The sequence below is a fragment of the Tasmannia lanceolata genome, unplaced genomic scaffold, assembly GCF_043159265.1.
Source record: "Tasmannia lanceolata isolate RefF3 unplaced genomic scaffold, GAP_Taslan_0.1 ptg000015l, whole genome shotgun sequence".
Classification (NCBI taxonomy): domain Eukaryota; kingdom Viridiplantae; phylum Streptophyta; class Magnoliopsida; order Canellales; family Winteraceae; genus Tasmannia; species Tasmannia lanceolata.
Window position 1 is genome coordinate 53,202,566 of NW_027518692.1, and position 27,508 is coordinate 53,230,073.

A 27,508-nucleotide genomic window follows, 5' to 3' on the forward strand; every position below is an offset into this window, starting at 1 on the left:
CAACCTATTTACGCTATGGCCCATCTAATGGACGGTTTGGATCATCCTATGGGGAGGGCCATACCGTACTTTTGATAAAGTGAGGAGTGCCCTCATCAAAATACAGTAGTGCTGATAACATTTCCCTATATTTTTCTTCTTCCTTTGCTATTTATTTTCTCCATTTTTTTTTACTTCTTTCATCTTTCTTATATTCGTCTTATGCCCTTTTTGGAAAGACGAATTTTTCGGAAAGTTTGTGTTGGGGGCAAAACCGGGCCCTAACCACGTAACCGCAAGTGGCTCAGGACACAAACACCATCCACGCAGCATAGAAGGACTTGCCCTCTGAACAGCTAGCTCAACCCGCACAGTACGCCACAACCACATGATGTGAGCCACGCGCCGTCCCGGTGTCCAATGAGCTCTCAGTGGCCATGTTACACATCATTGCTAATCATATTACCACCCTGTAACCCGTCGCCGGTCACACCTCCGTCACGAGACATCTGAACTCCCCTGTTGCACCTATACTTTCACCAATGCCAACAATTGACCTGACAGCTAGCATGCTACCGTAACCCGTCCATCTATAAAGGGTAAGCCCCCACTCCGGTTTCAAGGTAACATGAATTCCATTCCCCACTCGAAGGCTCTAAATTAGTTTTACAACTCTAATAATTTCTACTAAAAAAATCAATGTCAAGAAGAGTTCTATCCATGATATATCAGAATTTAGCAAGTGTTGTGAGATTTTTACCGCAGCAGTTCATCCACTTTTGTTCCTTTTTGCTAGGTTTTGCTCTGTTTCCTACTTGTTTCCCTATAAATATGATCTTCCTTTTTTTTTTTTAATGATTTCTAACGTCTCCCTATTTCTATTAAATAGGTTCTAAGCCAATACATGTGAAGAGAGGACACTTCAGGTGGGCGCTACAATTCTGATATCATAGGGCATTGAGTCGCTTAAACTTGGGTTTGAAATCTATGTTTATGTCATCAAAATACTTTGTAATTTTGAGATTTTTGTAATTTCTTCCGAAATTTTGAGAAATTCATCCCAAAAATCACAATTTTTGTAACTATATAGCATTTTTCCTGAATTTCGGCCGAAATTTGGTACTGAATAAATTTTTTTTTTTTTAATGGTGTACCCTATTTCGGATGAAATTTCAAAATTTCAGTTGCGGTGAGGGCCGAAACACATTCCATAAAGGGAAATTTAAAACCATGATCCTAAGTAATCTCACAAGTGTGTCGAAAAGAAGACAAGCTACAGAGGGAAGAGAAAAGACATCCCGTGAGTGTTTCTCAATTAGGATTTTAAAAATCTCAAAATTAGAGAGAGATTTCTAAACCCAATTTTCTTACTTACAATCCAAGTTAGTAGATTATTAAATCCGATAAATTATATGATGTAGGGCCATGCAAACCCGTATTTTCAAAAAAGTATGGTACGACCCACACCATAGGATGATCCAAACCGTCCATTTGATGGGCCAAAATGTAAATAGGTTGTACGCCAAAAATTACTTCCATAGGATGATCCTAACCCTCCAATCGAATGATCCTAACACTCCAATCTACATTTTGGGGGCACAGTCTATTTACACTGTGGCCCATCAAATGGGCAATTTGGATCATCCTGTGGTGTGGGGTGTACCGTACTTTTTGAAAATACAGTTCGTACGGCCACACCATATAATGCACGAGAGAGCAGCCACCTCAGATGAAGTAAATGAATAAGACAAAAGCCGAACCTATGTGCCTTCTCCCACATGCAACAGACACTCTGTGAAATGCCTTATGCGATGGACGCTAGCAAATCCCTAATTTGTAATAAAATCCATAATTTTAGCTGTGTAAACACCGCTTTCAAGTAAAACCTTACGATGCTAGATTGTAAAATCCACCCAACCAAAAGGCCCCTCACCAATTGAACTTAGAACCCTCTTTTTAATCGAGGGAACAAAATCACCCTCATGCCAAGTTTACAATTGAGAATTTGTACGGGCATTCACCAAATCAGCAGGTTAAATGAGATAAATTATATGATTTGTGGTCGTATAAACCCGTATTTCTTTTTTTCAAAAGGTAGGCACAACCCATAACATAGGGGTAGGATGATCCAAACCGTCCATTTGAATGGCCGCAATGCAAATAGGTTGTGCCCCATAAAATCATTTGCATATGATGATCCTAATCCTCCAATTTGAAGAAGTTTCCATAATGTGAAGTCTCCCTCTATAGATCGACGGTTAGGCTCATCCTATGGAAATAAATGTTTTTTGGGGCACAACCTATTTACATTGTGGCCCGTCAAATGGACGGTTTGGATCATCCTATGGTGTGGGCTATACCCTACTTTTGGAAGACTACAGGTTTGTACGGACACACATCATATTAGTTCGGCAAATGGGTGGGCCAGGCCGGGTTTCACCCAACCCGTACGGGTCCGGGTGGTACGGGCCGGGCCACAAATGACCCGGAATCTCACGGGTCACTATTTTGTGAACCCAGAACCCACCCATATGGGCCGGGGAGACCCGTGGGTCACCTAGTGTTTTTTTTAATTCCCAAACCATATATAGGATTATCCAAACAGTCCATGTGATGGGCCATAATGTAAATAGGTTGTGCCCAAAAAATCATTTCGATCCACAGGATGATCCTAGCCCTCTGATCTATGGAGGAATTGCATATTACTATTTATGAAACCTCTATTGATAGGAGGGCTAGGATCCTCCTATGGAAATGATTTTTTGTGGCACAACCTATTTATGCTGTGTTCTATCACATGGACGGTTTAGATCATCGATGATGTGGTCCGTACAGTACTTTCTGAAAAATACAAGGTCACTTTTCTTGCCAATAAATGGGGACCCACTATGAAATCTATACTTGTTCGAGGTTTGTCTACGTTACGAAATTTAGGGGATAGAGAGCAGAGGAGAGGGCCTTTATATATGCCTGCATTAAGCGAGTGTCATTGAGCACCCCGCCACCTACATAGTTTTCGTCGATACCTTTCTGCCTTCTCCGCCCAAGTGTCCACCTTCTTCCCTTCTTCTCCCCCTTATATTTTCTCTATCCCATCTCTTTCTTATTTCTAACAAAACCTTCTCTTCCCTGTATTCTAATTTTAATCTCTACCATGGCTCCTACCTCCAACACCCATGAAGCAGAAGCAGAAAAACAATTCAGAAAATCAAAGGTAACTATAGTGGGTAGTGGCAATTGGGGTAGCGTGGCCTCCAAGCTCATTGCCTCCAATACACTCAAGTCACCCTCCTTTGATGGTGAGTAATATTATTACATAACTATTCTACCTTCACAAAAATTTCTATATTAATCAACTTTTTCATCACTTTTTCTTTCTGGATTTTGAATAATTTTAGATGAAGTGAGAATGTGGGTGTATGAAGAGACCTTGCCAACAGGTGAGAAACTCACAGAAGTCATCAATCGAGAAAATGTAAGGGCTAATCTCTTTTTTTTCCCTTGTTCTTTACCACATTTTTCATTTTTAGAATTCCTTTCTATCTTAAAACGCCTCTTTCCTAATAGGATTCTCTTTCCCAACTAGCATTCACCTTGTATTATATTCTTAGTGCGTGTTTGGCGTACCGTTTAAAACACCGTTTTGGAGCCAAACGGCCGTTTGGGGTGTCGGGGGTGTCGGGGTGCGCGGCCACAGTTTGAAACTCCTTTTGAAACACCGTTTTGCTATAGGGAGGGGGGAGGTCTGTTTGGAAAATGCCGTTTTGAACGGAGTTTTTGGGTCGTGGGTTTTTACGTGTTTGCCCTCACCAAAACCCATTTTTACACTTTTTTCCCCCTAACCCTACTCTCTCTGCAACTTCCTTAAAACAATGCCCTTTTTAGTCATTTTACCGGGCATTTACAACCAAACACACAATACCTCCGTTTGCCGTTTTGATCTGGCCAACCAAACATGACAATGCCGTTTTGCAAAACGGCGTTTGTTCAAACGGTACGCCAAACACACCCTTAATTTTTTTTTTACTTTTTCGAATGGTATATTGTAGTATTCTTAATCTATCTGTCAACAGTATCAATTCTCCCGTGTCAAAGTAACAGACCGTGAAGAGCTTCCTACCACACACCCATTTTCGTTTTACATGGTGTCATAGTTGAGGTTTGACCCGTCTCTCCCCTCTTAAGTCTTAACTGCTCCACCTATTTCGGTCACCTAATTTAACTCCTCCAAATGCGGGCCCACACTTCTTTCCTTGGAAATTTTCAAAATAAAATTGCTTTGGAAAATAGTTTTAAAAATTAAAAAAAATATTTTGAAAGTGAGTATTTTTTTTTCAAAGCGTTGTAGTAATGAAAGAGTGGGAAGAGTTGAGCGGGGTTAATAAGTATCTCTCCACTCAAGAATTTTACCTTTAAAGCTCATGTCTTTTTGGCGATGATGGGTGGGCCTTAGGATGGTGAGGTTAGGGGCAGTGGCCTATAGGACACTCGAGGCGACTAACGGTGCTTTTTGGCGCAGGGTCCTTGATTAGGCACCTTAAAAAAAAATTGAGTTGATTTGGGCTGTTGATCATGATTGTAGGTGGCCTTGATCAGTTAATGTTATCATATGCGGTCATGTGATGATCGTCATGTGATGATCAGATGAGTTCGATCACGAATAAGTGCGATCTGGCCATTGGATTGATGCCAGATGCCTACCAATGATCAGAACTCGAACAAGTGTGATTTGTACTATATGATCGTGACCAAATGCGTACCAATGGCCAAGGGAGTAATTGGAACCACAAATCAGTCAGTCACAATCTAATAACAGTAAGAAAACCACCCCGATATGATCTGGAATATAGGATCTCCTTCTCTCACACGGATAGCCCCACGAATTCTACAACTCAAATCAACTAAGCCTTTGTCCCAAACTAGTTGGGGCCAGCTAATGAATCCTTTAGAAAATTTTCATGAAGAAGGTGAAAGAATCTACCCGGCTCAAAGTAACTAAGTCTAATCCTGACACTAGTTGGGTTCGTCTACAGGGATCATTTTCTTCCATTCTCTCCTATTCAAGGTCATGTTCTCTGTTATGTTCCTAGTCCCATGAATTGCATCTCAGAAATCACAGTTCCAGGTAGAATTCATTTTTATCGCTAACACATTGATTTCTGTTAATAATGACATGAAACTTTTTTCAACTAGGATCCATCCTATATTGTATTCTTAATCTATAAATGAATAAAATATTTCCCCCCGGGTAAGAATAATAGACTGTCAGGAGTTTCCTGCCACACAACCATTTAAAAATCGAAGTAACTTTTCCATGTAAAAATCATATAGTTTCCACGTTTCTATGAAATTTTGTATGGATTAGGGTTTGGGATTTTGTACGAAGTCTTGATTGTAGACTTTTTGAGTCTCTTGAATTGCCTCTAACAAGAATGTGATCACACAACGCGTTGAACTATATATATCTTTTGTGTTCTATTTTTGTTTCCATCTAAATTCTCTGTTTTGTTTGTTTCAATTCTATCTCATATTTTCCTTATGGCCCCTAAGATTATCATGTGTGAATGTAGAGCCCCATGAATGGTCAGTACTCAATAGCTTGGAAAAAGCCTACCAAAGTATAGAATAGGGATATTTTTGTAAAAAACATTCGCATCATTTTCATGTTCAGGCAAAACTTTTGTACTGTGATTAGGGACATAATGTCTCGGTTGTTAACCATATAATTTACTCTGTAATGGTCGCATATAGTTGAAGCTCCTTTATCGCCTTCGCTCGTGGACATAGGTACATAATGTTGTAATGTGAACTAGGTCAATCTATTGCATTTTCAATCTGTTTGATGTTTTGATTTCTCCATTATTTTGCATTTTCATCAAACCTAAGATCAATGTTTTCATAACGGTATGCCATTTCATGAATAGGAAAATGTCAAGTATCTCCCTGGCATAAAGCTTGGAAAAAATGTCGTGGCTGATCCAGACCTTGAGCACGCAGGTACTTTCTTTTGTGCTTTTTTTTGGTAGTCAATCTGGGATTGAATCTACAACCTCAAGGTTGAGATACAAAGCCTCAACCAATTTAGCTATAGGTCCAACCCCAGTACTTTCTTTCTTTATTTTGTGCTTATGTCGTCATTGCATGGCTTTGAGGATATGGATGTATTCACTAAATTTTAATTCCTTTCTTAATTTTCGTGGGTTCTATTTGGCAGTTAAGGATGCAACTATGTTGGTTTTCGTAACTCCCCACCAGTTCATGGAGGGTATTTGCAAGAGGCTTGTTGGGAAGATAAAGAGCGACGTGGAGGCCATCTCACTCATCAAGGGCATGGAGGTTAAGATGGAAGGCCCATGCATGATTTCCACCCTCATCACTGACCAACTTGGAGTCAACTGTTGTGTTCTCATGGGTGCAAACATAGCCAATGAGGTTTAAGTCTCTCTCTCTCTCTCTCTCTCTCTCAGCTCTTTTTCTAAGCAAGTTGAGTCTGGAATGCAGATTGCCGTGGAGAAATTTAGCGAAGCTACTGTTGGATATAGAGAGAACAAGGAGATTGCTGAGAGATGGGTTCAATTATTCAGAACTCCATATTTTCTAGTATCTTCCGTGAGTTTTCACACAGCTCTGGCTCTATATTTCTCTTGTTCTGCTTTTGTTTCTCATTTCTCTTTTATCAATAGAAAATTTCACACAAAATAATTAGATATAGTGCATTATACACTAGGAGATTAACCATGTTTCCCCATACCATTCACTAGCTTTCTCTCCATAGTTTGCTACTTAATTTACAGATATCTACACTGTGCCATGATGTTATTATGATTTTATTATATAAGCATTAGTTCATATAGGTATAAATAAGAGAAAATCATATTCATAATAGTATAAGTGTAATAGAAATATGCATTTGCGTGAAAATCGTTACAAAATATGTAGTTTTCATGTTCCATAGATCAACTGCTAAATAAAATGTAAGTTGGAATTGTGATTCTAATTGAAATTATATGGGTTCTAGTCACACTAGAACCATTATGATTCTTGAGAAAATCAGAGATTAAGAACTGAAGGAGTACCTATGGGACATGTCTGGACTCATGTTAATAACTAATCTTATAATGATAGATATTATGGAATAATTTGATTATTAATACAAAGATTAATGAAATTGATAGTTGTCTCTTCACATGTTTATTTACTTACGGTCATGTTTCATATTATGTGAGAATGTGAACAGGTTCAGGATGTTGAGGGAGTGGAATTATGTGGGACACTGAAAAATGTGGTGGCCATAGCAGCAGGTTGTTTAATTCTTGATGGTTTCAATTTTCTTCAGGGGAATGAACTGGTGCTCGACATGAATGCCTAAAGAACAGTGAGACTGAGAATGTCCATCACCGTCCAATCCATGTCTGAACGGTGATGGGTTCTTCGCCACACTTGTAATCCTTTATCCTTAATAAAAATGGTATCTAGTTCAAAAAAAAAAAACAGCTTCTTTGGCCTCACTCATTCATCTCATGAAACTGAGATAGATTCTTTTGGCTTGGAAATCAAACATCAGGTCATTCCCCTCAATGTGTCATTCCCTTCTCTGTGGGAGTTTATTTTCCTCCAAAGAAATTTGATAATGAAACTCTGAAAATTGACAGGTTTTGTGGATGGCTTGGAGATGGGAAATAACACCAAGGTATTGAGCTTATTTTATGATTTAGTCAATGACTAGCAATCCATTAGGATTATCTCAAGTCTTACTTTAGAAGCTATCATAATTATCAGGCAGCAATAATGAGAATTGGTTTGAGAGAGATGCGTGCCTTTTCCAAGCTCATGTTCTCATCGGTTAGAGACAGCACCTTCTTCGAGAGCTGTGGAGTTGCCGATCTCATCACAACATGCTGTATGGAGGCAGATAAATTTTCTTCTCTTTGCTTTTTAAATATTCATATCCGAAAGATATAGTATAACAACATATATATTGATGGTTCTACTTATGACAGTGGGAGGAAGGAACAGGAAAGTTGCAGAGGCGTTTGCAAGGAATGGTGGGAAAAGGTTGTGCTTTGAACTGTTTACTAGATATATTATGGGTAATCCTGGAATTTGCAATTCATTTGATACCTGAGATCTTACCACTTTTCTAAACCTCTGTGATTCTGATTCTTGACATCAGGTCGTTCGATGAGCTTGAAGCAGAGCTCTTGCAAGGTCAGAAACTACAGGTATGTAATAATAATAAACAGAGATAACAATGATTTCCATTATGCATCGGCGTGAACAATGATCATAATTGTTGACTTCTTGCAACGTCGAACATGATTGTCACCTCCTTGCAACGTCATCTGGAGAATAATTAATAAGAGAAATTTGTTCTCTTTCCTAACACACAAAAGAGGACACTCATAGGGTTAATAAGCGAAGTTTTTTTTTTTTTTTTTTTCCAGTACAGAAAAGGTGAAACTTGTCTAAAAAACTAATCTTGAGTAATTATAGAAATTAGTTCTCTTTCTCAATTTACTAAAAATTGCACCTCTAATCAAATGGAAACACAGATGTAGATACAGAGAAGAAGATTATTCTCTATTCTACCAAAAAATTTAATGTAAATCATCTGCCTTAAAGCTTGTAAAATTTAGATCATAAACATCCCAAAAACTTATAAAAAAGTTCATCCTTTTAAACCAAACACATGATGAAAAATATTGACTTGAAAATTTGGATTTTGGAGAAATAGTCCACTTTGACATACCCTCATTCTTTTGACGAGAACTTTTTTCTACAAAACTCGATGGACGAATAGCTTGATTTGTTGAAAACTAGACTAAAAAAATCTTTCCATCGGTATATAACATGCTATGTTATAACCATCATTGTAAATTTCGTTCGAAACCTTTCGGTAAATTTCGTCAAATTTCTGTAGATTTCAGTATATTTCGGTCAATTCTAGTCGGATTTCGGTCGATTTCGGCCGAAATCCGGAACGAAACAAAATTTTCGTCATTTCGTTCCGGTTTTCGGCTGAAACCGAAACGTTTCATCCATTTCGGACGAAATGAAATGAAATTTACAACTGTGGTTTTAACTAAAATAACACTTTCGGAAAAAAATAGAATAAAACATGCATAAATTTTGGACTAAACTTTCAACACACATAGTGGTGGCTCTGACACCACTTGTTGTCCTAGATTGGATGGATCGATTATGTAGCGTTGTAATGCATAAGAGCAAGGTAAGGAGGCTATGGAGATACACAACCAAAGGGCCTGTGGAGGGTGCCACTAAAAACGCAAACATATACCAAAATATAAACTTTTATATATATCAAAACACTTATAAGAAACTTGATGTTTTCTCCCTTCGCTAAATCTCTACACATCTCTCTTGTTTCAACCTTAACCATTTTCCTTTAAACCATTTTTCTTTTAACCGTTTTCCTTTAACCTTACACAAATGACTGCATACTTGTAGACACAAACCAATTCCAAAAAATAGTTAACCACATTAAACATATAAATGTCACCAAAAGCTTAAGCTTTTAGAGTTGGTGTTATTTAATCAATTTATACTTCAACACTCTTTGTATTTTCCCAACAATGACAGCATTTTCATCCTCTTTTGCTTCTCTTTTCTTGAATCTCACTTCAATTTCTAGGAAAAAAAATCAAAATGGGGTGAAAGTGTTCTCTTGAATATGACTTTCAATTTCTGGCAAAACAAGAAAGCAAAAGGGGTGATCTGTTTATTGATGTATCTAACATTTTTGTGCTGTTCTTTGAAGGGGGTTTCCACTGCAGGGGAAGTGTATGAGGTGTTAAGCCACCGTGGATGGCTAGAGTTATTCCCACTTTTCACAACCGTGCATGAGATCTCCATTGGTCGCCTTACTCCATCCGCAATTGTAGAGTACAGCGAGCATACTCCCAATTTCTCTCTAGTGGAAGGGTCAGCTCAATATTATTAATCATTTTGCCCAATTATATGATCCAAAACTTACAAAGTAGAAGCTTAAGATATTAAATGAAGCCTGATATGTTCTCTTTTAAAAAACCCTGTGGTTGTTGTTGAATTCATGGGTTGAAGTTTTCTTCCAATGCCTTTGAGCAGTGTTAATGAAATTGCAAGCCATTTTATGTCTGTTGATTGATAGGAGCTGATAAATGTGTTTCTACTTTTAGCATGTATCTACGACTAGTGTGTTGCGACTCTCCTTATGCATTTAAGGGTGCAACTCGGGTTGGGTTGGGTGGACCAGACCCATGGAACCCATTTTCCCAACCCGAACCTGACCTGACCCGAATTTCCAACCCGATGAGGTTCAACCCGACCCGACCTGAGGAACCAATTTTTAGTTCGACCCGACCCAACCTGAGTTTTTAAGCTTATAAAATAAAAAAAATCATAAAAATTGCGGGTTCATTCGGGTCGGGTTGCCCAAACCCTCAACCCGAGGCAACCCTCAACCCGAACCTGACCCGAACTCAACCCTGGTTGGGAAAAGTCAACCCGAACTCAACCCAACCTGACCTGACTTTTTTTTGGGTTGAACCCGCCCATACCCGACCTGGGTTGCACCCCTTTTACTCAATCTAAATAAGCAATTACCCAAATAAACAACTGCAAACAAGCTTGCACTTGGATACATACGGAATGCGACGATCAAAGTAGAAATTTTGGGTGCAAATTATTGAAGAAGAAAACAAAATAAAGGTGTGCAAATGGATCACTCCTGCTCCTGAGTAGGGGTACCTGCAAGATCAACACGGACTTCTCTAGAAAGGAAGGGAGTGGTGATTGGAGGGTTAATAAGAGACTAAGAGAGATGCATAATAATCATGTTCTCCATGTATTCCGAGTGCAAAGAAATTTATGCCTTAGAACTGAATGAGATTCACAAGGGCATTCAATTAGCATCTCAGAAACATTTGGATAGAATTGTCAATATAATAAAAAATGGCCACAGATGCCCATGGATGAAGATACCCACATTACTCAAGATTAGAGAAGCCCTGAAATCTTTAGACTCATGAAGAATCTCCCACATTTGGAGGGAGGCAAAATCATCAGCCGATTATTTGTCTAAGTTAGATTACCCTTGTAAGAGGGGCAATGCCTTCCTCCCCAGTATAAAAACTCATATCTCTCTCATTCCATATCCGATTTTGACATTCTTGTACTCTACGGATCTGAGAAGAAGTAGTTACATCTGTTAAAAATATTTTTAAAAATATATGAAAATGTTTTAGAGTAATTATCCATGGGACAAAGTCCATGGTCAACCCATTTTGCCGCTTATTGATTTTTAACTTTTAGATCTTTCAAATTTAAGTTGGGGGCATATTTTAAACACTTTAGGCACCTTGAAAATGAATGAATTTGAAGCTTGAAAGGTTTTTGAAATGGTTTTGAAAAGTATTTGAAAACATTGAAAACACTTGCAAAACTCTTGCAAAACACTTGAAGTTGATCTCCAATACAATCTATAAACATCTTGATCTTCCACCTCTTTTTCACCTTTTCAATTCTATTCCATTCTTGTATCTTCTAACTCATCTTTAGCACTTTATTGATACTCCATTCAGGCTCTGTGACCTTGAACCAAGCTCCCTTGACTTTGATCAAATGTACGTATGATCTACAACTTAAGAGAAAACACATTAGTACCAAAATCACTTGTGTTTGGAATCATCAAAACAAGATGGAATTGCCAAGGGTTGAACCTTTGGGCTTACATTTAACCTATAGTTGAACATAATTGACTATGAATCCCAACTGAAAACCATAGTTAGGCAGACCAAAACTAGAAAGCGAGCCTAGTGACTAACATGACCCCTCAGGTCTATGATGCAATGGGTTCTACGTCTAAAAGAACCTCATTACCATTTGTCATGCACAAATTATTCTAAGTTAATTCGATCTGATTTAGTGTGTGAACTATTCACAACACTCATTTGGACAGCTTAGTGTCTCCGCCTAGCGGCCAAGATAAGCCACTCCTACTGCATGTGTAGATGGTTTTAGTACACCCATACCTCCAGGCATGGGGCATTACAAACCTTCAAGGATTGCTTATGCTTGAACTAATGTAGCATGTCCATAAGAACCTCATATGAGAGGAAGTAAAATCTTCGAGTGCCCCTGAGGCACATGGCTTCTCCTAGTGGGGCCATGTGAACACTACTATTGATCGTCTAAATTGTAACTTATTTTTAAAAAGTGGCTTAAATGCAAATTTGATTATTTAGGATGAAATGGGGTGTAAACGACTCGGCTCAGCTCATTAAGCTCAAAATCTCGGCTCGGGCTCGGCTCGGCTCGGTCAGGCTCGCGAGCCTTACCAAGCTTGGGTTATATTAAGTTCACACCCCTCATCTTCCCTCCTATATAGTGTAATTTCACTACTTTTTTTACACTATGGGGGTCCAAGTAACAAATGGGGTTCCTAAAATGAAGTGACATATTTTGCCTCCCCCTTTCACTCCCTGGACAACCCTTTTAGTGTATATATTAAATTCTTAACGAGCCGAGCCTGGCCTAAATCGGGCTCGGCTCGGCTCGTTAAGGATTCGAGCCGAGCTCGAGGGAGCTTCCGAGCCCGAGCCAAAATTGACACCCTTAGATGAACATGGTGAAAAACACGACTTAAAATAGTTTTCAGAAAAGTTAAACATTTGGAAAATCCTAGGAAGAAAGTTACTTTTACGCTTCTTCCAAAAGGCACTTATTGGGCCCATAAAAAAAAAAAGGCACTTATTGGGACCCACTTCAGCACTCTTTACGTGCTTGAATCGGTTGATCCAGTTGATCAGAATGACGACTACAAGGCCAACCAAAGGGTGTTGAGATCACTTTGATAGGATGATTTTAGGCCCTTAGATACATTACACCTCAATCAAGCCTTCTTTAGGCCTTCTTGATAGAACCCTAAACGAGGCTTGATGGATCAAGGACCTAAAATCATTTGATCAAAGTGATCTCAAAGTCATTTCGCTAGCCTTATGGTTGTCATTTGGGATCAACCAATCAGATAACATAAACCAGGTATTAGTGCTGCCCAAAGTATCTTTTAGTTGGAGCCTCAACGTGTCTTTCTTCTTTGCATTTTCCTTATAAAAAATTAGAGATTTGTGGCGTGAAAGTCCAAAATACAGTAAGACATATGATAGGCCATTTGTGTTACCAGCAAATGGCATAAGCAAATATTAAAGACTCGTCTTAATCCAAATCACCATTAAGAAATCATTTAGTAATATTCCATTCCTCTTGTTTGTAGTGAATGGTGGGGACCGAAACCATGATTTACATAAACCCTTGCTTAAAATCCAATAACAATGAAAGAGGATAAAAATTTCATAAGCCCAAGATTGGAATTTTCGAAGAATGTCTTTGGGAGTGCCGGCAAAATAACTTACTCTCCCGTTTTCATTTGCTTGTCTGCCGAATAAACCTATAACATACATGAAAAGTATAAAGGCTAAGATGCTATGGCTAATGAAGGCTAGTGAGTTAGGCTCTTGTACTTTGTATTAGAACCTCTTGCCAAAGGGTGCATACACTTAAACAAGATGGCGAAAGAAGAGGAGGAGAAGAAGGTGAAGGAGATAGAGAAGAAAAGTGTGTCACTTTTTCAGCTTTTTCGATTCGCTGATAGTGTAGATAAGTGGTTGTTGTTCTTTGGATTCTTGGGGAGCATTGGAGATGGATTGATCAACCCTCTTAACATGTATATTCTAAGCGGCATGATCAACACGTATGGAACAGCCGATGAGAGTTTCTCGTACCAAATTGTGAACAAGGTTAGTTTAATGGAAATTATTGAACTAATCTAGTTTTAATCTTTAAGGGTATGTTTGGTTGTACAAAAAATCTGGAAAATCAACAATTTCTCCTACCATTATCTAGACAAGAATAGTTTTACGGAAATTATGGAACTAATCGGTTTTAATGCATGGGTCTGTTTTGTTACGCAAAAATAGGAAAAATCAATGTAAAAGGACATACTTTCCTTTTCTTCCTTTTCTCCTAGTAAAAGGACATAATTTCTCCTACCAAATACAAGCCCTTTTTTAGTGTTAATTTGACTTTCCTCTTAAATCAAAAGGGAAAAGAAAAGTAATGAAGTGGGAATTTGTTTTCCTTTGTACTTCTATATTACGTGCATCTAAACAGAATCAAAAGAACAGGGCCCAACTGTACTTTTGCATTTTAGTGAGAACTGTGGCGATATCAATCTTCTTTAGAAATAGGGATTAACTTGGGAATTTTATGGGAAGGCATTTCCCAGCTCACTTTTCGGTAGACTTTGTCTTATTCGTTTAATTTAGGGGTGCAACTTGGGTCGGGTTGAACCCGATTTTTGGGCGGGTTGGGTTGATGATTTTCGGGTTGGGTTCGAGTCCGGGTTGGGATTTGGCAATCTGACTTAAATTTGGGTTGGGTTGGGTTGGGTACCAGCCAACCCGATCCGACCTGTAACCCGGCAAGGATATACAGTATACTAGGGCTGCAACTCGGATCGGGCGGGTCGGGTTTTGGAGAACCCAACCCTACCCAAGAAATATCTCGGGTCGGGTCGGGTCGGGTTTTTTCACGTTGACGCAATTTTTTAAGGAAAATTCTTATTTGGCAAGGCAACTCAACTCATAGACGCAAAAATTACACTCACATTACACTTGAATCTAACAATGATGTCATTACACTCATATTACACTTGATTCAAACAATGCTGTAATCAAACAATGTTGTAATTACAATCAAACAATGCTGAATCAAACACTTGAATCAACTCAACTCATAGAAGCAGAAATTACACTCACATACAATAACAGTGGGTGCGGGTCGGGTCGGGTCGGGTCGGGCCCCTTCAAACCTGGCTCGACCCGAGATTCGTGAAACCTGAACCCAACCCAGGCTATTTTCGGGTCGGGTCGATGCGGGTCGGGTAAAACCCGGCTCGAGTTGCAGCCCTACAGTATACACGTTTTTTCTAGTTTTTGTTGATGTTTTGCTTTTTCTTTCCATCCTTGCAAATATTATATAATATACTGATTTAATATTTCCTATTAACTTATTTCCAAAAAGTAAAGGCAAACTAAAGTAAGGACCAATTACCAATGGGGGACAAACATTAGGCAAAATTATCAACAGGACCCATGCTTTTCAAAAATGATCAACGGGGGACAAAAGAGGTCTTGTCAGTAAAAGCTGGACGAAAATACCCTTTAGCATATACAACACGTTTTGACTTTGGAAGGGGGTTTTCAAGTCTCTAGGATTGGGGTTATCAGGTATCAAAATGGGGTTACCAATTTCAGAATGGGCTTATCAAGTCCCTGAAAATTGGCCGAGGGTACTAGAGTTTTGGAAGGGGGTTTTCAAGTATTTAGGATTGGGGTTATCTAGTATCAAAATGGGGTTACTAATTTACGAATGGGCTTATCAAGTCCCTTAAAATTGCCCAAGGGTACTGGAGTTTTGGAAGGGGGTTTCAAGTCTCTAGGGTTGGGGTTATCCAGTATCAAAATGAGGTTACCAAATTCCGAATGGGCTTATCAAGTCTCTTATGAACACATTTTTACTTCCTGTTTTTTTGCACTCGTTCATTTTCACGTTTTTTTCTTTCTACCGTACGATTCATCTTCCTCATCCTCCATTGAAAGGGAGAAGGAGAAATGCAAAACCCTAAAACAAATGAAAAACAAAACCTAGATATTGAAAGATAGATGGGAATGAACTCACGTTTCAAAATTTTGAGTTTTCCCACCTCCAATGGTGGCTAAATGATGAAGAAGATGACTGGTAATGTAGAAAAAAACAAAGTTGAAAATGAAAAAGTGAAAAAAAAAGAGGGAAAGAAGAGAGAAGAGAGAAGAGGGAAAAGTGGAAAAGCAAAACGTGTTGCTTAAGAAAAGGGCATTTTCGTCCAGCTTTTAATGACAAGACATATTTTGTCCCCTGTTGATAATTTCTGAAAAGCATGGGTCCTGTTGATAATTTCACCTAATTTTTGTCCCCCATTGGTAATTGATCCCTAAAGTAAAAACCCTAACCCTAGAAATCCTTATTCCCAACTTTGAGAGAAGTCACAGCAGCCTCCATCTTCCCAACTTTGGAGCCGTGCCTCCTCCATCTTCCGCAGTTCCGCCACTGCCGTGCGAAAATGGGAAAACCCACTTCCAAAATTCTTAAAATGCATCCCAATCTTCTTCTCCGATCGATCTAGCTTGAATCCGGCAATCTACTCCCCCTTGTAGATCACGTCCTTGATCTCCACCACTACGCTCTGATCTTTCAACTTCAACACTACCTAAAAAACCCTCTTCTACCAACCTTTAGCTCTTAGATCTAATCCATCTACATCAGATCCGACGATTTTTGCAACTCCGGTGGACTCCTTCAAATATGAGAATCACCCAACCCAAACCAACTTGGGAATTCGGGTCAGGTCGGGTTCGGATTCGGATCAGGGAAAAACCAATTTGGATTGGGTTGGGTTAGCCATGCCGGGTTGAGAGTCGGGTTGGGTTGGGTTAGGGTTGGAGGTTGAGCTTTTCGGGTTGCCCGACCCGAGTTGCACCCCTAGTTTAATTCATCTGGGATTAACTTGGGAATTAGGAGGAAAGGCATTTTTTCCATCTTACTTAGCGGCAGATTTTGTCTTATTCATTTAATTCATCTGAGGTGGCTGTTCTCCCGTGCAAAAGTCAACCGAGAAATGCCTTTCTCCGAAATAGCCTAGTAAATCCCAAAGAAATAATTCCTCAAATCAGTCCTTTGGTTGCATGGACCAGGATGATTGACATTAGATTTTCTAATACATAGAGGAATCTAACTACTTTCTAATACATAGAGTAATCTAACTACGCAGACATAGACTTCAAGAATCAATACTAGGGCCCTCCTCCGAATGAATCAATGAGTACTCTTTTTAGTGGCCAGCGGAAGGAAAGGGGCTGCATATATCATTTCCCCCATCGGTGTGTCCAAGATGTGGACTTGTGTATTGAATCGGGTCCATTGATTTGTTGTTCCATCCTGAGGTGACCCACACGATCCTAGATCCATGCCAAATGGACATACCTTCTGTACGATCAAGGCCTACAAAAATGGGACCATCATGTCTGTAGAATCCCACATCGGAAATGGGAGAGAAAGTGACTGGACTTTTATATGTGGATTCTCCTCTCCATTTGCAAACGTGTTTTCTGCATCTCCAAGGGACAGGCCCCACGGAGTGGGTCGGGCACGGTAGTGCTGCGGGAGAACAAAGCCGGGGAGGTTGCGATCCGAAACCGGACAATATCTACACGGAGTGGGGCAGGGGCATTACATAACGGTGTCATAGCCGTAACTCCCTCCAATATGGTGTGTCAGCAAGTACGCTGGACCCTAAGGGGGGTGGATTGTAGAATCCCACATTGGAAATGGGAGAGAAAGTGACTAGGCTTTATATGTGGTGTCCTCTTTCCATGTGCAACCGTGTTTTTCGCATCTCCAAGGGACAGGCCCCACAGAGTGGGTCGGGCATGGTTAGGGGTGTCAATGGATCTAGACGGTCCGATGGATCTTTCAAATCCGAACGTTAATGAACAGGAACTAAACATATCAATAGGATCCATGGGCCTATTTTGGATCATCAAATGTGGGATCTGAAAATTTTAGGATTGGATATGGACTTGCAACATATATCCATTGGATAGTCACGATCCGAACTGTTTTACCAAAATACCCTCCAAATTTTCATAATGTTTATAATTCTTTGAAGGGTATTTTCGTCAAAACCTCTAATTAGTGAAGTGGAGTGCAATTTCACAACTCAAAAGCTACTTCTCGCCTCGTGTTTTAGGGTTTTTTTTTTCTTTTGCTATGAGATTTCAAGAAGAGAGAGGAGAGGAGAAGAAGAAATTTCGAGCTCCTCCTCCGGCCGCCAATCCCCTCCACCATCTCCCCCCTCCCCCCCCCAATACGCCACTTCCACCACCTCTTCTAAGTCCCGGTTGCTGCTCCATAATCACCTCAAAATCGCAGCACCATCATTATGCCTTCATTATACTAGTCTATTGAACATATATGCTGTCATGAATAAACTATTAGTTCATCATTTTGTTATTACTGAATGCTATTGTTATACATCATTTTCTTTGATAATAGTTATACATTATATTCGTGTATGTAATTTAGAATAATTTTATTATTTACAAGCATTATTTTACTCACAGATTAAACCTAAATAAAATTTAAATTTATTTGAAGAAAATGCATATAGACACGCTAAGAGTGGACTGGCATTCAAACTCTTTTTCAAAAAATAATAATTATGTACTTAGCTTAATGGGACATAATAGGACATTCTGATGGACGGTCCGAATTAAAATGGATCGTGATCGTGACGTGGAAAGTAGTATCCGAAGAACAATCTGAATCCGATCCGACTGATAAGGATTTTGAATGGATCGTGACTGTGACATACATGGATCTGATCCAAAGTGGATCCGTTGACACCCCTAGGCATGGTAGTGCTTGGGGAGGATTGCGATCCAGAACCGGACAATATATGCACGGTGTGGGGCTGGGGCAGGGCATTACAATGTCCATCAAAACCACAAGGATCCAAAAAGTGGCTGCTAGATAGACCATAGAACTTGATCACTTGCCATATAACCTGGGCCATCATTATCCAAATTAATTTTGAGAATGTTTGTCCCCAATATTTTTATATTAATAAGAACCACATCCCTCTTGCAGAATACATTGAAGTTGGTCTACGTGGCTATCGGTGTTGCGGTTTCTTCTTTTATTGGTAAGTGACTATATATATATATATATCCACTTTACTATAAAGAACCTTTGTTCAAAAACTTGAAATTCACATTCAAGTTCTTTAGCTAAAAAGGTATTTGAGTCATTGAAGAAAACATTGGAAGCATATTGAAAGTTATAAAATTTTAAAGTCAAAGAATTTTTGTTCAATGACTTTGAAAACCACTACTCAAGATTTAGGCCATGTTTGGCAACCATGAAATATGTTTCTCATTTCAGCCTTTTTGTACCCTCTCTTCACACAATCCCTCTCAATTTCCCACCCTCCCACACACTTAAACCGTTTGAAAATCAGATATTCTACGGAAAAAAAAAATTCAAGGAAGCCAAACATGGCCTTGATGCATTTCTTTTTCCATAATTTTATGAAAAATCAATATTTTTACATCCACCCCCTTTTCTTCCCTGGCAGACCCCCCTATAGTGTACATATGACTATTTTTTTATATATAAAATGATAAAACGTTTGACACTCTATTTTGTCAAAGTGCATATCTGTCAATGACAATTTCCTTCTCAGACAAATGTTCTTATTTTGGTATCTAAATAAATTTGCAATTGTCACTGGTTCTAAGCTACATAGATGGTGATTTATCATGTGTTCAGAGGGCGTATGTTGGACAAGAACTGCTGAGAGACAAGCTTTCCGCATGAGAATGCTCTATCTCAAGTCTGTTTTACGACAAGAAGTAGGTTTCTTTGATACAAATGCCGCTACTTCCACAACGTATGAAGTGGTAACAGCTATCTCCTCTGATGCCCATATAATTCAAGACACTCTAGGCGAGAAGGTATAACTACTACTACTACTACTTCTTCTTCTTCTACTTCTACTTCTACTTCTTATTATTATTATTACAACCACCAATGTTTTTATAACGAGACAAACACACCTTGTCTTTTGTTATTTGACCGTGTTCGCAACAAATTCACATGCTTGAAAAGAGAATCATATACATAAAATGTATTGACATCAAATTTCCCTTTTGCAAGAAGAGGTTGTTTCAAATAACAAATTAGCCTTCAAAAACTCAGCAGGCAACTGAAAAGGAAAAGAGGTGAGTTTTAAAATCATTTGTGTGGACCAAGACCTTATAGTCATGGACCATTTGAATAGCATAATTTGATTCGGGGCCAAGGCTATAAGGGCTTAGGTCTTTTGATCGTAGTGGGAATATCAGTAGCCTACATACATATATAGTTGGTGCTCTTATATTTTATTTTCGCAATGACACCTTTTTATATAAAATATTAGAGCATATTAATATTAGAAATAAGTATATCACCTGATTTTTCTTGCAATCTCAGTACCTCTTGTCACCACCCCTTAAATTTCATTTCTTTTCTAGTATCTAATACCGGGGTGGGGTGGAGAGAGAGAGAGAGAGAGAGAGAGAGAGAGAGAGAGAGAGAGAGAGAGATGAGCAGTTTTACACTTTTGTAGAGATGAGTTGACGGTCTTACACTCTTTTGGTTAGAAACATACTACATATACACACACACCCTCCAATCATGTCAAAATTGTAGTGCTATGAAATGGGATTAGGATTTGTGAATTTTGACACTTGTTTTCTTTTCTATTTTCTGTTTTCTCTTTCCTCTCCTATGGTGTACCTACATATAGTATTGTAAAGTATACGTACTTTGAACAACATTTTCTAAGAACGAAGCACTCTCTTATATCTTATATCACTAGATTTTTCTTTTTTTTTTCTTTATTAAGTATTAATTAGAAATAAGAGATTATAAATTACCAATGTAGGAACAATGTCAGTTCCTGGTCTAAAAACCGGATATAAGAGATTATAAATTTATGGAGCATCAATTGTGAGAGCCCCAACTGTACATATACAGGCTATTGATATCTGCAAAAACGATGTTCTGATAATGGGGTGAACTCACAATTCCCAAAAAACTCACAGTAGTCACTTAAAATGTGTAAAACAAGGTGAATTCTACCCATTATCAAAACATGGTCGTGCAGATATAAAGAGAAAACACATTTTTGGGCCGAACACTTTCAAAATTTTCCCAAATTTTACAGCCATTTGCATCGCTGAAGTGTTCCTGATCAGGACATCATAATTTATTTCCATCAGTAAAAACTGATGTGTACATATACTTGCACATAAGTGGATCTATAACTAATGAGCCAATGTTGTGCAACAATTTTTTTTTCATGCAGATACCCAACTTCATTACCAACTTATCCAGCTTTGTCTTTTCACTCGTTGCTGCATTTATACTTTCATGGAGGCTAGCTTTAGCTGCTCTTCCCTTCAACCTCACATACATTGTTCCTGGGGTCATATGTGGGAAGCTTATGATGGACGCAGCGATGAAGGGTCAGGAGACTTATGGAATTGCAGGTGGAATAGCAGAGCAAGCAGTTTCGTCGATCAGAACAGTGGTTTCTTATGTTGGAGAGAGTCGAATGTTGGAGAGATTCAGTAAAGCACTCGAGCCGAGCATGAAGCTCGGTATAAAGATAGGAATTCTGAAGGGACTAGCTATCGGGAGCTTCGGAATGGTTTTCACTATTTGGTCCCATCAAGCTTGGGTTGGTACTATTTTGGTGACTGAGATGGGAGCTAAAGGTGGAGATGTTTTCATTGCTGGGATCTGTGTCATGTTTGGAGGACTGTGAGTTTTCTCTTACTATACATACTTGTTAACTTACAACTTGTCCAAAAGCTTAAGCTTTTGATACCATGCTAGAAACTTACTAACTTCTCCAAAAGCTTAAGCTTCTCCAGCTTTTGGAGAAGTTGGTAAGTTAACATGGTATCAAAGCCAAAGGTTTTGAGTTCAAACCTCCCGGATAGCAAAATTCCACATGCGATGGTCAGCCCAAAGTGGGACCACATGTGCCACGTGTTTGCCAAGTGGGCCACACGTGCAGGGGAGTGTTAAAGTATAAAAGATAAATACTGCCTTTCTCCAAAACATATAAGAAAATCAGAACTTGAAGCCGTAGTTGTAGCCAACATATAATGATGAAGTTGCTAGTCACAATAATTTCTTTGATGTATACCAAGACAATAATGATGAAGTTGTCCGAAGAAGAAATAAAGAAGTATCCATTTTGGACCCATAGAAGCCTATCTCAAAGTGGAACGAAAGAAACAAAAATGTATCCATTTTGGACCCATAGAAGCCTATCTCAAAGTGGAACAAATTGTGTCTTTGGTGCCATGATTGAGCAGTATGCATGTTCAAGGCAATGAAGGGCGCGGGTAATTAAGACAATGGCGTGGAAACCGAGCATCGGCGAAGTCAAGATGTTTTCTGATGTAGCGAGAGACAAGTTTAGTCCAATGCCCGTCTGTTTCAACATAGAGGTAATCGCCGTAGAGGTAAAAGTATCACCACAATCGATGCCCTCTTGTTGGGCAAAGCCTTGTGTGACTAGGTGTGCCATATATCACTCAGTGAAAACATTATGGAGACTAGCATGGAGACTGACTGATGCAGATTGTAGGCCCAATAAGAGGCATATTTTCCCATTAGAACTTTTAGGGATTTATTGCCATAGTATTTAGTTTCTAGAATTTTTATTTCCACGTTCTTATTTTTTAGGGCTTTTATTTTCTATGGAATTTTATTTTCATTTCCTATTTATAGGTCAAATTACAGATTTTTGTTGGTTTTTGATGATTAATTGAATTGATTGAGATTTCTCCCCTCTAATTTTCTCTTTTCTCCTCTTCTCCCTCCCCTCTTCTCCTTCATCCATTCTTCTTCTGCTCTTCTTCTCTTCCCTTTCTCTCTTCTCCTTTTTCCTCTGTTTCTCTTCCCTGGACAGCATCACTGGCCTTGGATGCTCTTCCCTTCAACCTCACATACATTGTTCCCGCGGTCGTATGTGGGAAGCTTATGATGGACACAACGATAAAGGGTCGGGAGACTTATGGAACTGCAGGTGGAATGGAAGAGCAGACAATATCCGTACATCGTACATAACTTAGTCAAATCACGTGATCTTGGCTCGTTTGAATAAAGTTAATTTTTGGAACATTCTCTGTGAAGGAGCATGGCCCCTTTAACGTGTTATCTGTGAGTTTTTTTCCCAAAATCATGGAATGGGTTTTCAAACCCCCACGAGATGATCTAGTGCCTGCTTGTGTGATCTCCATCTTACGTTGTTGATTGATGCTCGACGCTCCCTGCATCAAAAGACCTGCAATTCAATGGGGGAATCAAGAATCTTTTTTGGGAGTGAGTCGCCATTATTACTAATCATGCATGAGGCCCATTCTTTAGATGTGTCACCCTATTAATATGTCCAAATTAAGAACCCAACTAAGTGGGCAGCATTGGTTGTAATGTAGTTTTCTCCACCATGAATGTCTTGATGTTGTGCCAACTGCAACATTTCTTGCTGAAAATTTCAAGATATAGATCACTATCATGGCACATGTTTTCCTATGTTCTTTGTTTCCTGAACTATAGAGCAGTACGCCCAGCCCCTGAAATTTCAATAAAGGGCAGCCCAGTGCATGAGGCTCCCGCCACTGCGGGGTCTGGCGAGGGCTAGATGTACGCAGCCTTACCCCTGCTTTGCAGAGAGGTTGTTTCTGTGACTCGAAGCCATGACCACCATTGTGGAGCAACCTTACTGTTGCGCCAAGGCTTGCCCTCTAACAACCTTGAAATTTCAGTAACAATAAAAAATGTACATTGTTGATCTTTCCATTGTTATCTATGTTAGAATTCAAACCTCACTCTTTTGGCATTGATGCTTTCAGGGCTATTATGGGCGCACTTCCTCATCTTACCTCCTTGTCCGCGGCCGTGGCTTCTGCTTCACGAATGTTTGAGATGATTGATAGGCTTCCCGCCATCGACTCCGATAATGGAAAAGGAGTAATTCTACAAGACGTGAGAGGAGATATTGAATTTAAAAACCTTGAATTCAGTTACCCATCAAGACCAGATTCCACAGTTTTACAAGGATTCAGTCTCAAAGTGAGGGCTGGTATGACTGTAGGCTTGGTTGGTGGCAGTGGTTCTGGTAAATCTACAGTCATCGCCTTGCTCGAAAGGTTTTATGACCCCATCAAAGGAGATATTCTGTTAGATGGAGTGAACATCAGAAAACTTCAGTTGAAGTGGTGGAGATCTCAGATGGGTTTGGTTAGCCAAGAGCCTGTCCTCTTTGCAACCTCTATTAGAGAAAATATATTGTTTGGCAATGAAACAGCTTCAATGGACCTTGTTGTTAGCGCCGCGAAGGCAGCCAACGCACATGATTTCATTGTTAAATTGCCTGACGGATACGAAACTCAAGTAAATTGTTCTAACTCTTAATCCCCCATCTAGTAATCAGTTGTCATTTTTTAATGAAACATACAAGAATAGAGTTTGTTAGTGAATCCTTACATAGTCGAAAAACTATCTTTTTTTCAACAGGTTGGTCAATTTGGAGCTCAGATGTCTGGGGGTCAAAAGCAAAGGATTGCAATTGCAAGAGCAATCCTCAAAGACCCGAAAATACTACTATTAGATGAAGCTACTAGTGCATTAGATGCAGAGTCTGAAAGAGTTGTACAGAGCGCGTTGGATCAGGCCTCGGTTGGAAGAACAACAATAATAATTGCCCATCGTCTCTCCACTCTCCGTAATGCTAATTTGATAGTAGTGGTTCAATCGGGGAAAGTCATTGAATCAGGTTCGCACGATCAACTCACTCAAATGAATGATGGTGAAGGTGGAGCCTATGCCGAAATGTTGAAAATGCAGCAAACCACCACCAAAAATGAAGAGTCTAACTCTTATTATTCTCTACCAGGACAAACCAACAATAATAATATGGTGAATATGATGAGTTATCATAACATGATGAATATGATGAGTCCAGGTAGTGCAATGTCAAGCAGGTATAGCAGCCCAAGCCCAGCTCAATCATTTGTACAAGGCATGAGCTACTGTGAACCAGAAGAAGAAAATGGTAAACAGTATTATTCTTCTCCTTCCCAATGGCGATTGCTCAAAATGAACGCACCCGAGTGGAAGAGAGGTTTAATGGGTTGCATTGGCGCCGTTAGTTTCGGAGCAGTTCAGACCGTACATTCCTACTGCATGGGATCGGCTCTTTCAATTTATTTCCTCACCGACAATGACCAAATCAGATCGAAAATCAAAGTCTATTACTTTGTCTTCTTATCCTTAGGATTAATCACACTCGTTGGCAATATCATCCAGCATTACAACTTTGCAATCATGGGAGAGAGCTTAACCAAAAGGATAAGAGAGAAAATGCTTGAAAAAATGCTAACTTTTGAGATGGGATGGTTCGATCAAGATGAAAACTCGAGTGCCGCAATCTCTGCAAGGCTAGCCAGTGAAGCCAATATAGTCCGATCCCTTGTCGGTGATCGAATATCTTTGCTACTTCAGGTTTTTGTTACAGCTTGCTCTGCATTTACATTAGCACTAGTGATCACATGGAGACTAGCAATTGTGATGATAGCAGTTCAACCTTTACTCATAGGCAGCTTGTATTCAAGGGGTGTTTTGATGACAAGCTTATCTGAGAAGGCAAAGAAAGCACAAACTGAAGGGAGTCAATTGGCTAGTGAAGCTGTGGTGAATCATAGGACTATTACTGCATTTTCTTCACAGGAAAGGATACTAAGCCTTTATGAAGGCGCTCTAGAAGCCCCGCGAAAGGAGAGTGTTAAACAGTCCTGGTTTGCAGGTCTTGGTCTCTTTGTTTCGCAATTTCTCATTACAGGTAGCATGGCATGGGCTTTTTGGTATGGAGGGAGGCTAATGATTCAAGGAACAATCACCGCAAAACATTTGTTTCAAGCGTTTTTCCTCTTGATAAGCACAGGTAAACTAATTGCCGACGCAGGGAGCATGAGTTCTGATTTAGCTAAGGGTGGAGGTGCTGTAAAATCGGTTTTTGCAATCCTAGATAGGCACAGCAAAATAGAGCCCGATGCCCCTGAAGGCATCAAGACTAAAAAGATGATTAAGGGACGAATTGAGTTCAAGGGTGTGTTCTTTGCTTATCCAGAAAGGCCTGAACAGATGATCTTCAGAGGTCTAAGTCTCAAGATTGAAGCTGGTAGCACAGTAGCATTGGTTGGGCAAAGCGGGTCCGGGAAATCTACTACTATTGGTCTGATTGAGAGATTCTACGACCCATTGTCAGGATCGGTAGAAATAGATGGAAGAGACATTAAGAGTTACAATTTGAGATTTTTAAGGTCACATATCGCATTGGTCAGTCAGGAGCCCACACTTTTTGCAGGTACAATCCGGGAGAACATCGCTTATGGAAAAGAGAATGCTACTGAAACCGAGATTACAGAGGCTGCAGTTCTTGCCAATGCTCATCAATTCATAAGGTATAATTAAGCTGATTGCCAAGAATGTCTATTTTCTCCTTCTGTCGGATATGTATTAGATTCTAGTACTTCAAGATTTTCTGATAAACTTCTATATCTATTTTTTCTGTTCGTTTTTCTAAATACTGCTACTACAACTTTACAACCACCACATGTTTTGAATTTTACTAATTCTAATAGTAAGTTTCTTCGGATTTGATAGGGACCATCGCAGAAGGCATTCTGCGGGCGGGCTTTTGCATGAGAGCAACCACAAAGGCTCAGATTTTGTTTTATTCATTTAACTCATCTGAGGTGGCTGCTCTCTCATGCAACAGCCCACCTGCGAAATTCCTTCAACGCTGGTCCCTAACAAATCCCAAGTTTCTTAAATAGAAATAAAACATCAACTTAACCTATTAAATATTTTAACATATTACTTGTTATAACCAAGGTTTGAAATTTCGGTCTCGGTTTCAGCCTCAGCCGAAACAGAAATTTTGGTTTTGGTGTAAATCTTATACTTTCGGCCGCATCGTTTAAAATTTCAGTATAAATTTTGGTTTTGGTCCCGGCCGAAATCCGAAATTTTGGTGGAAATTTCGGTATTTCGGCCGAAATTTAAAGCCATGGTTATAACCATATTGTTACATAAACAACTTAATGTTTATATGTTCGTGGCTGAGATTGGTTGATGATGACTGCAGCTCCATGAAGGATGGGTACGAAACATACTGTGGAGAAAGAGGAGTACAGCTCTCTGGAGGCCAGAAGCAAAGGATTGCCCTTGCTCGAGCGATTTTGAAGAAGCCCGCAATTCTTCTCTTGGATGAGGCAACCAGTGCACTTGATACCGTATCGGAGAGCTTAGTTCAAGAAGCTCTGGATAAGATGATGGTGGGTAGAACATGTGTAGTCGTAGCTCATCGGCTATCCACAATTCAGAAAGCAGATACTATAGCACTGATAAAGAATGGAAAAGTTTTGGAACAAGGATCACACAGTGAACTACTTTCCATAGGTCGCCGTGGCGCCTACTACTCCCTGCTAAAACTCCAGCAGAGTGGAAACTCACCTTACAGAGCATAGGACAAGAGCAAAACTGAATGGAGAAGGAGAAAGTTTAGGCTGCCTTTGGGTGTAGTGTAAAATTCTACGCAAAATGCTACTCCCTTGAGTCTCTTCATACCAGGAACATGGATAATTGTGATTTGGGACAGAGTTGCACTGGTTTCACTGTAAAATCCTGCTTTTGCAAGACATTTGAATGTCTCCGAATTGAAAATATTGTATCCGGGGTGTGATAATTTTGTAACTGATCATGATTCACAGGGTGTCCATATGGTATTGCTATTTAATGATGTTTGAAATCGTAT

At 39.4% G+C, this 27,508-nt stretch overlaps 2 protein-coding genes across 2 annotated transcripts; both read left to right on the top strand.

The window, feature by feature from the left end:
• Window positions 1-2,979: 2,979 nt before the first annotated feature.
• Window positions 2,980-10,113, top strand: GPDHP (NAD-dependent glycerol-3-phosphate dehydrogenase family protein). The gene is made up of 11 exons (XM_077396971.1): window positions 2,980-3,278; window positions 3,378-3,454; window positions 5,904-5,976; window positions 6,194-6,411; window positions 6,481-6,588; window positions 7,217-7,280; window positions 7,632-7,669; window positions 7,759-7,879; window positions 7,980-8,034; window positions 8,153-8,201; window positions 9,758-10,113. The coding sequence occupies exons 1-11, from the start codon at window positions 3,134-3,136 to the stop codon at window positions 9,938-9,940; spliced, it is 1,131 nt and encodes a 376-aa protein (XP_077253086.1). The 5' UTR covers window positions 2,980-3,133; the 3' UTR covers window positions 9,941-10,113.
• Window positions 10,114-21,037: 10,924 nt separating this feature from the next.
• LOC143892382 (putative multidrug resistance protein) lies at window positions 21,038-27,508 on the top strand. Its single transcript, XM_077396972.1, has 4 exons — window positions 21,038-21,438; window positions 23,544-24,084; window positions 24,208-26,153; window positions 26,840-27,508. The coding sequence occupies exons 1-4, from the start codon at window positions 21,119-21,121 to the stop codon at window positions 27,219-27,221; spliced, it is 3,189 nt and encodes a 1,062-aa protein (XP_077253087.1). The 5' UTR covers window positions 21,038-21,118; the 3' UTR covers window positions 27,222-27,508.

Coding starts and splice junctions, on each gene's coding strand:
- GPDHP (XM_077396971.1), top strand. CDS start 3,134: ATGGCTCCTACCTCCAACACCCATGAAGCAGAAGCAGAAAAACAATTC. Junction 3,279..3,377: donor CAAGTCACCCTCCTTTGATG/GTGAGTAATATT, acceptor GAATAATTTTAG/ATGAAGTGAGAATGTGGGTG. Junction 6,589..7,216: donor CATATTTTCTAGTATCTTCC/GTGAGTTTTCAC, acceptor GAATGTGAACAG/GTTCAGGATGTTGAGGGAGT.
- LOC143892382 (XM_077396972.1), top strand. CDS start 21,119: ATGATGGACGCAGCGATGAAGGGTCAGGAGACTTATGGAATTGCAGGT. Junction 21,439..23,543: donor TGTGTCATGTTTGGAGGACT/GTGAGTTTTCTC, acceptor TGATGCTTTCAG/GGCTATTATGGGCGCACTTC. Junction 24,085..24,207: donor CTGACGGATACGAAACTCAA/GTAAATTGTTCT, acceptor TTTTTTCAACAG/GTTGGTCAATTTGGAGCTCA.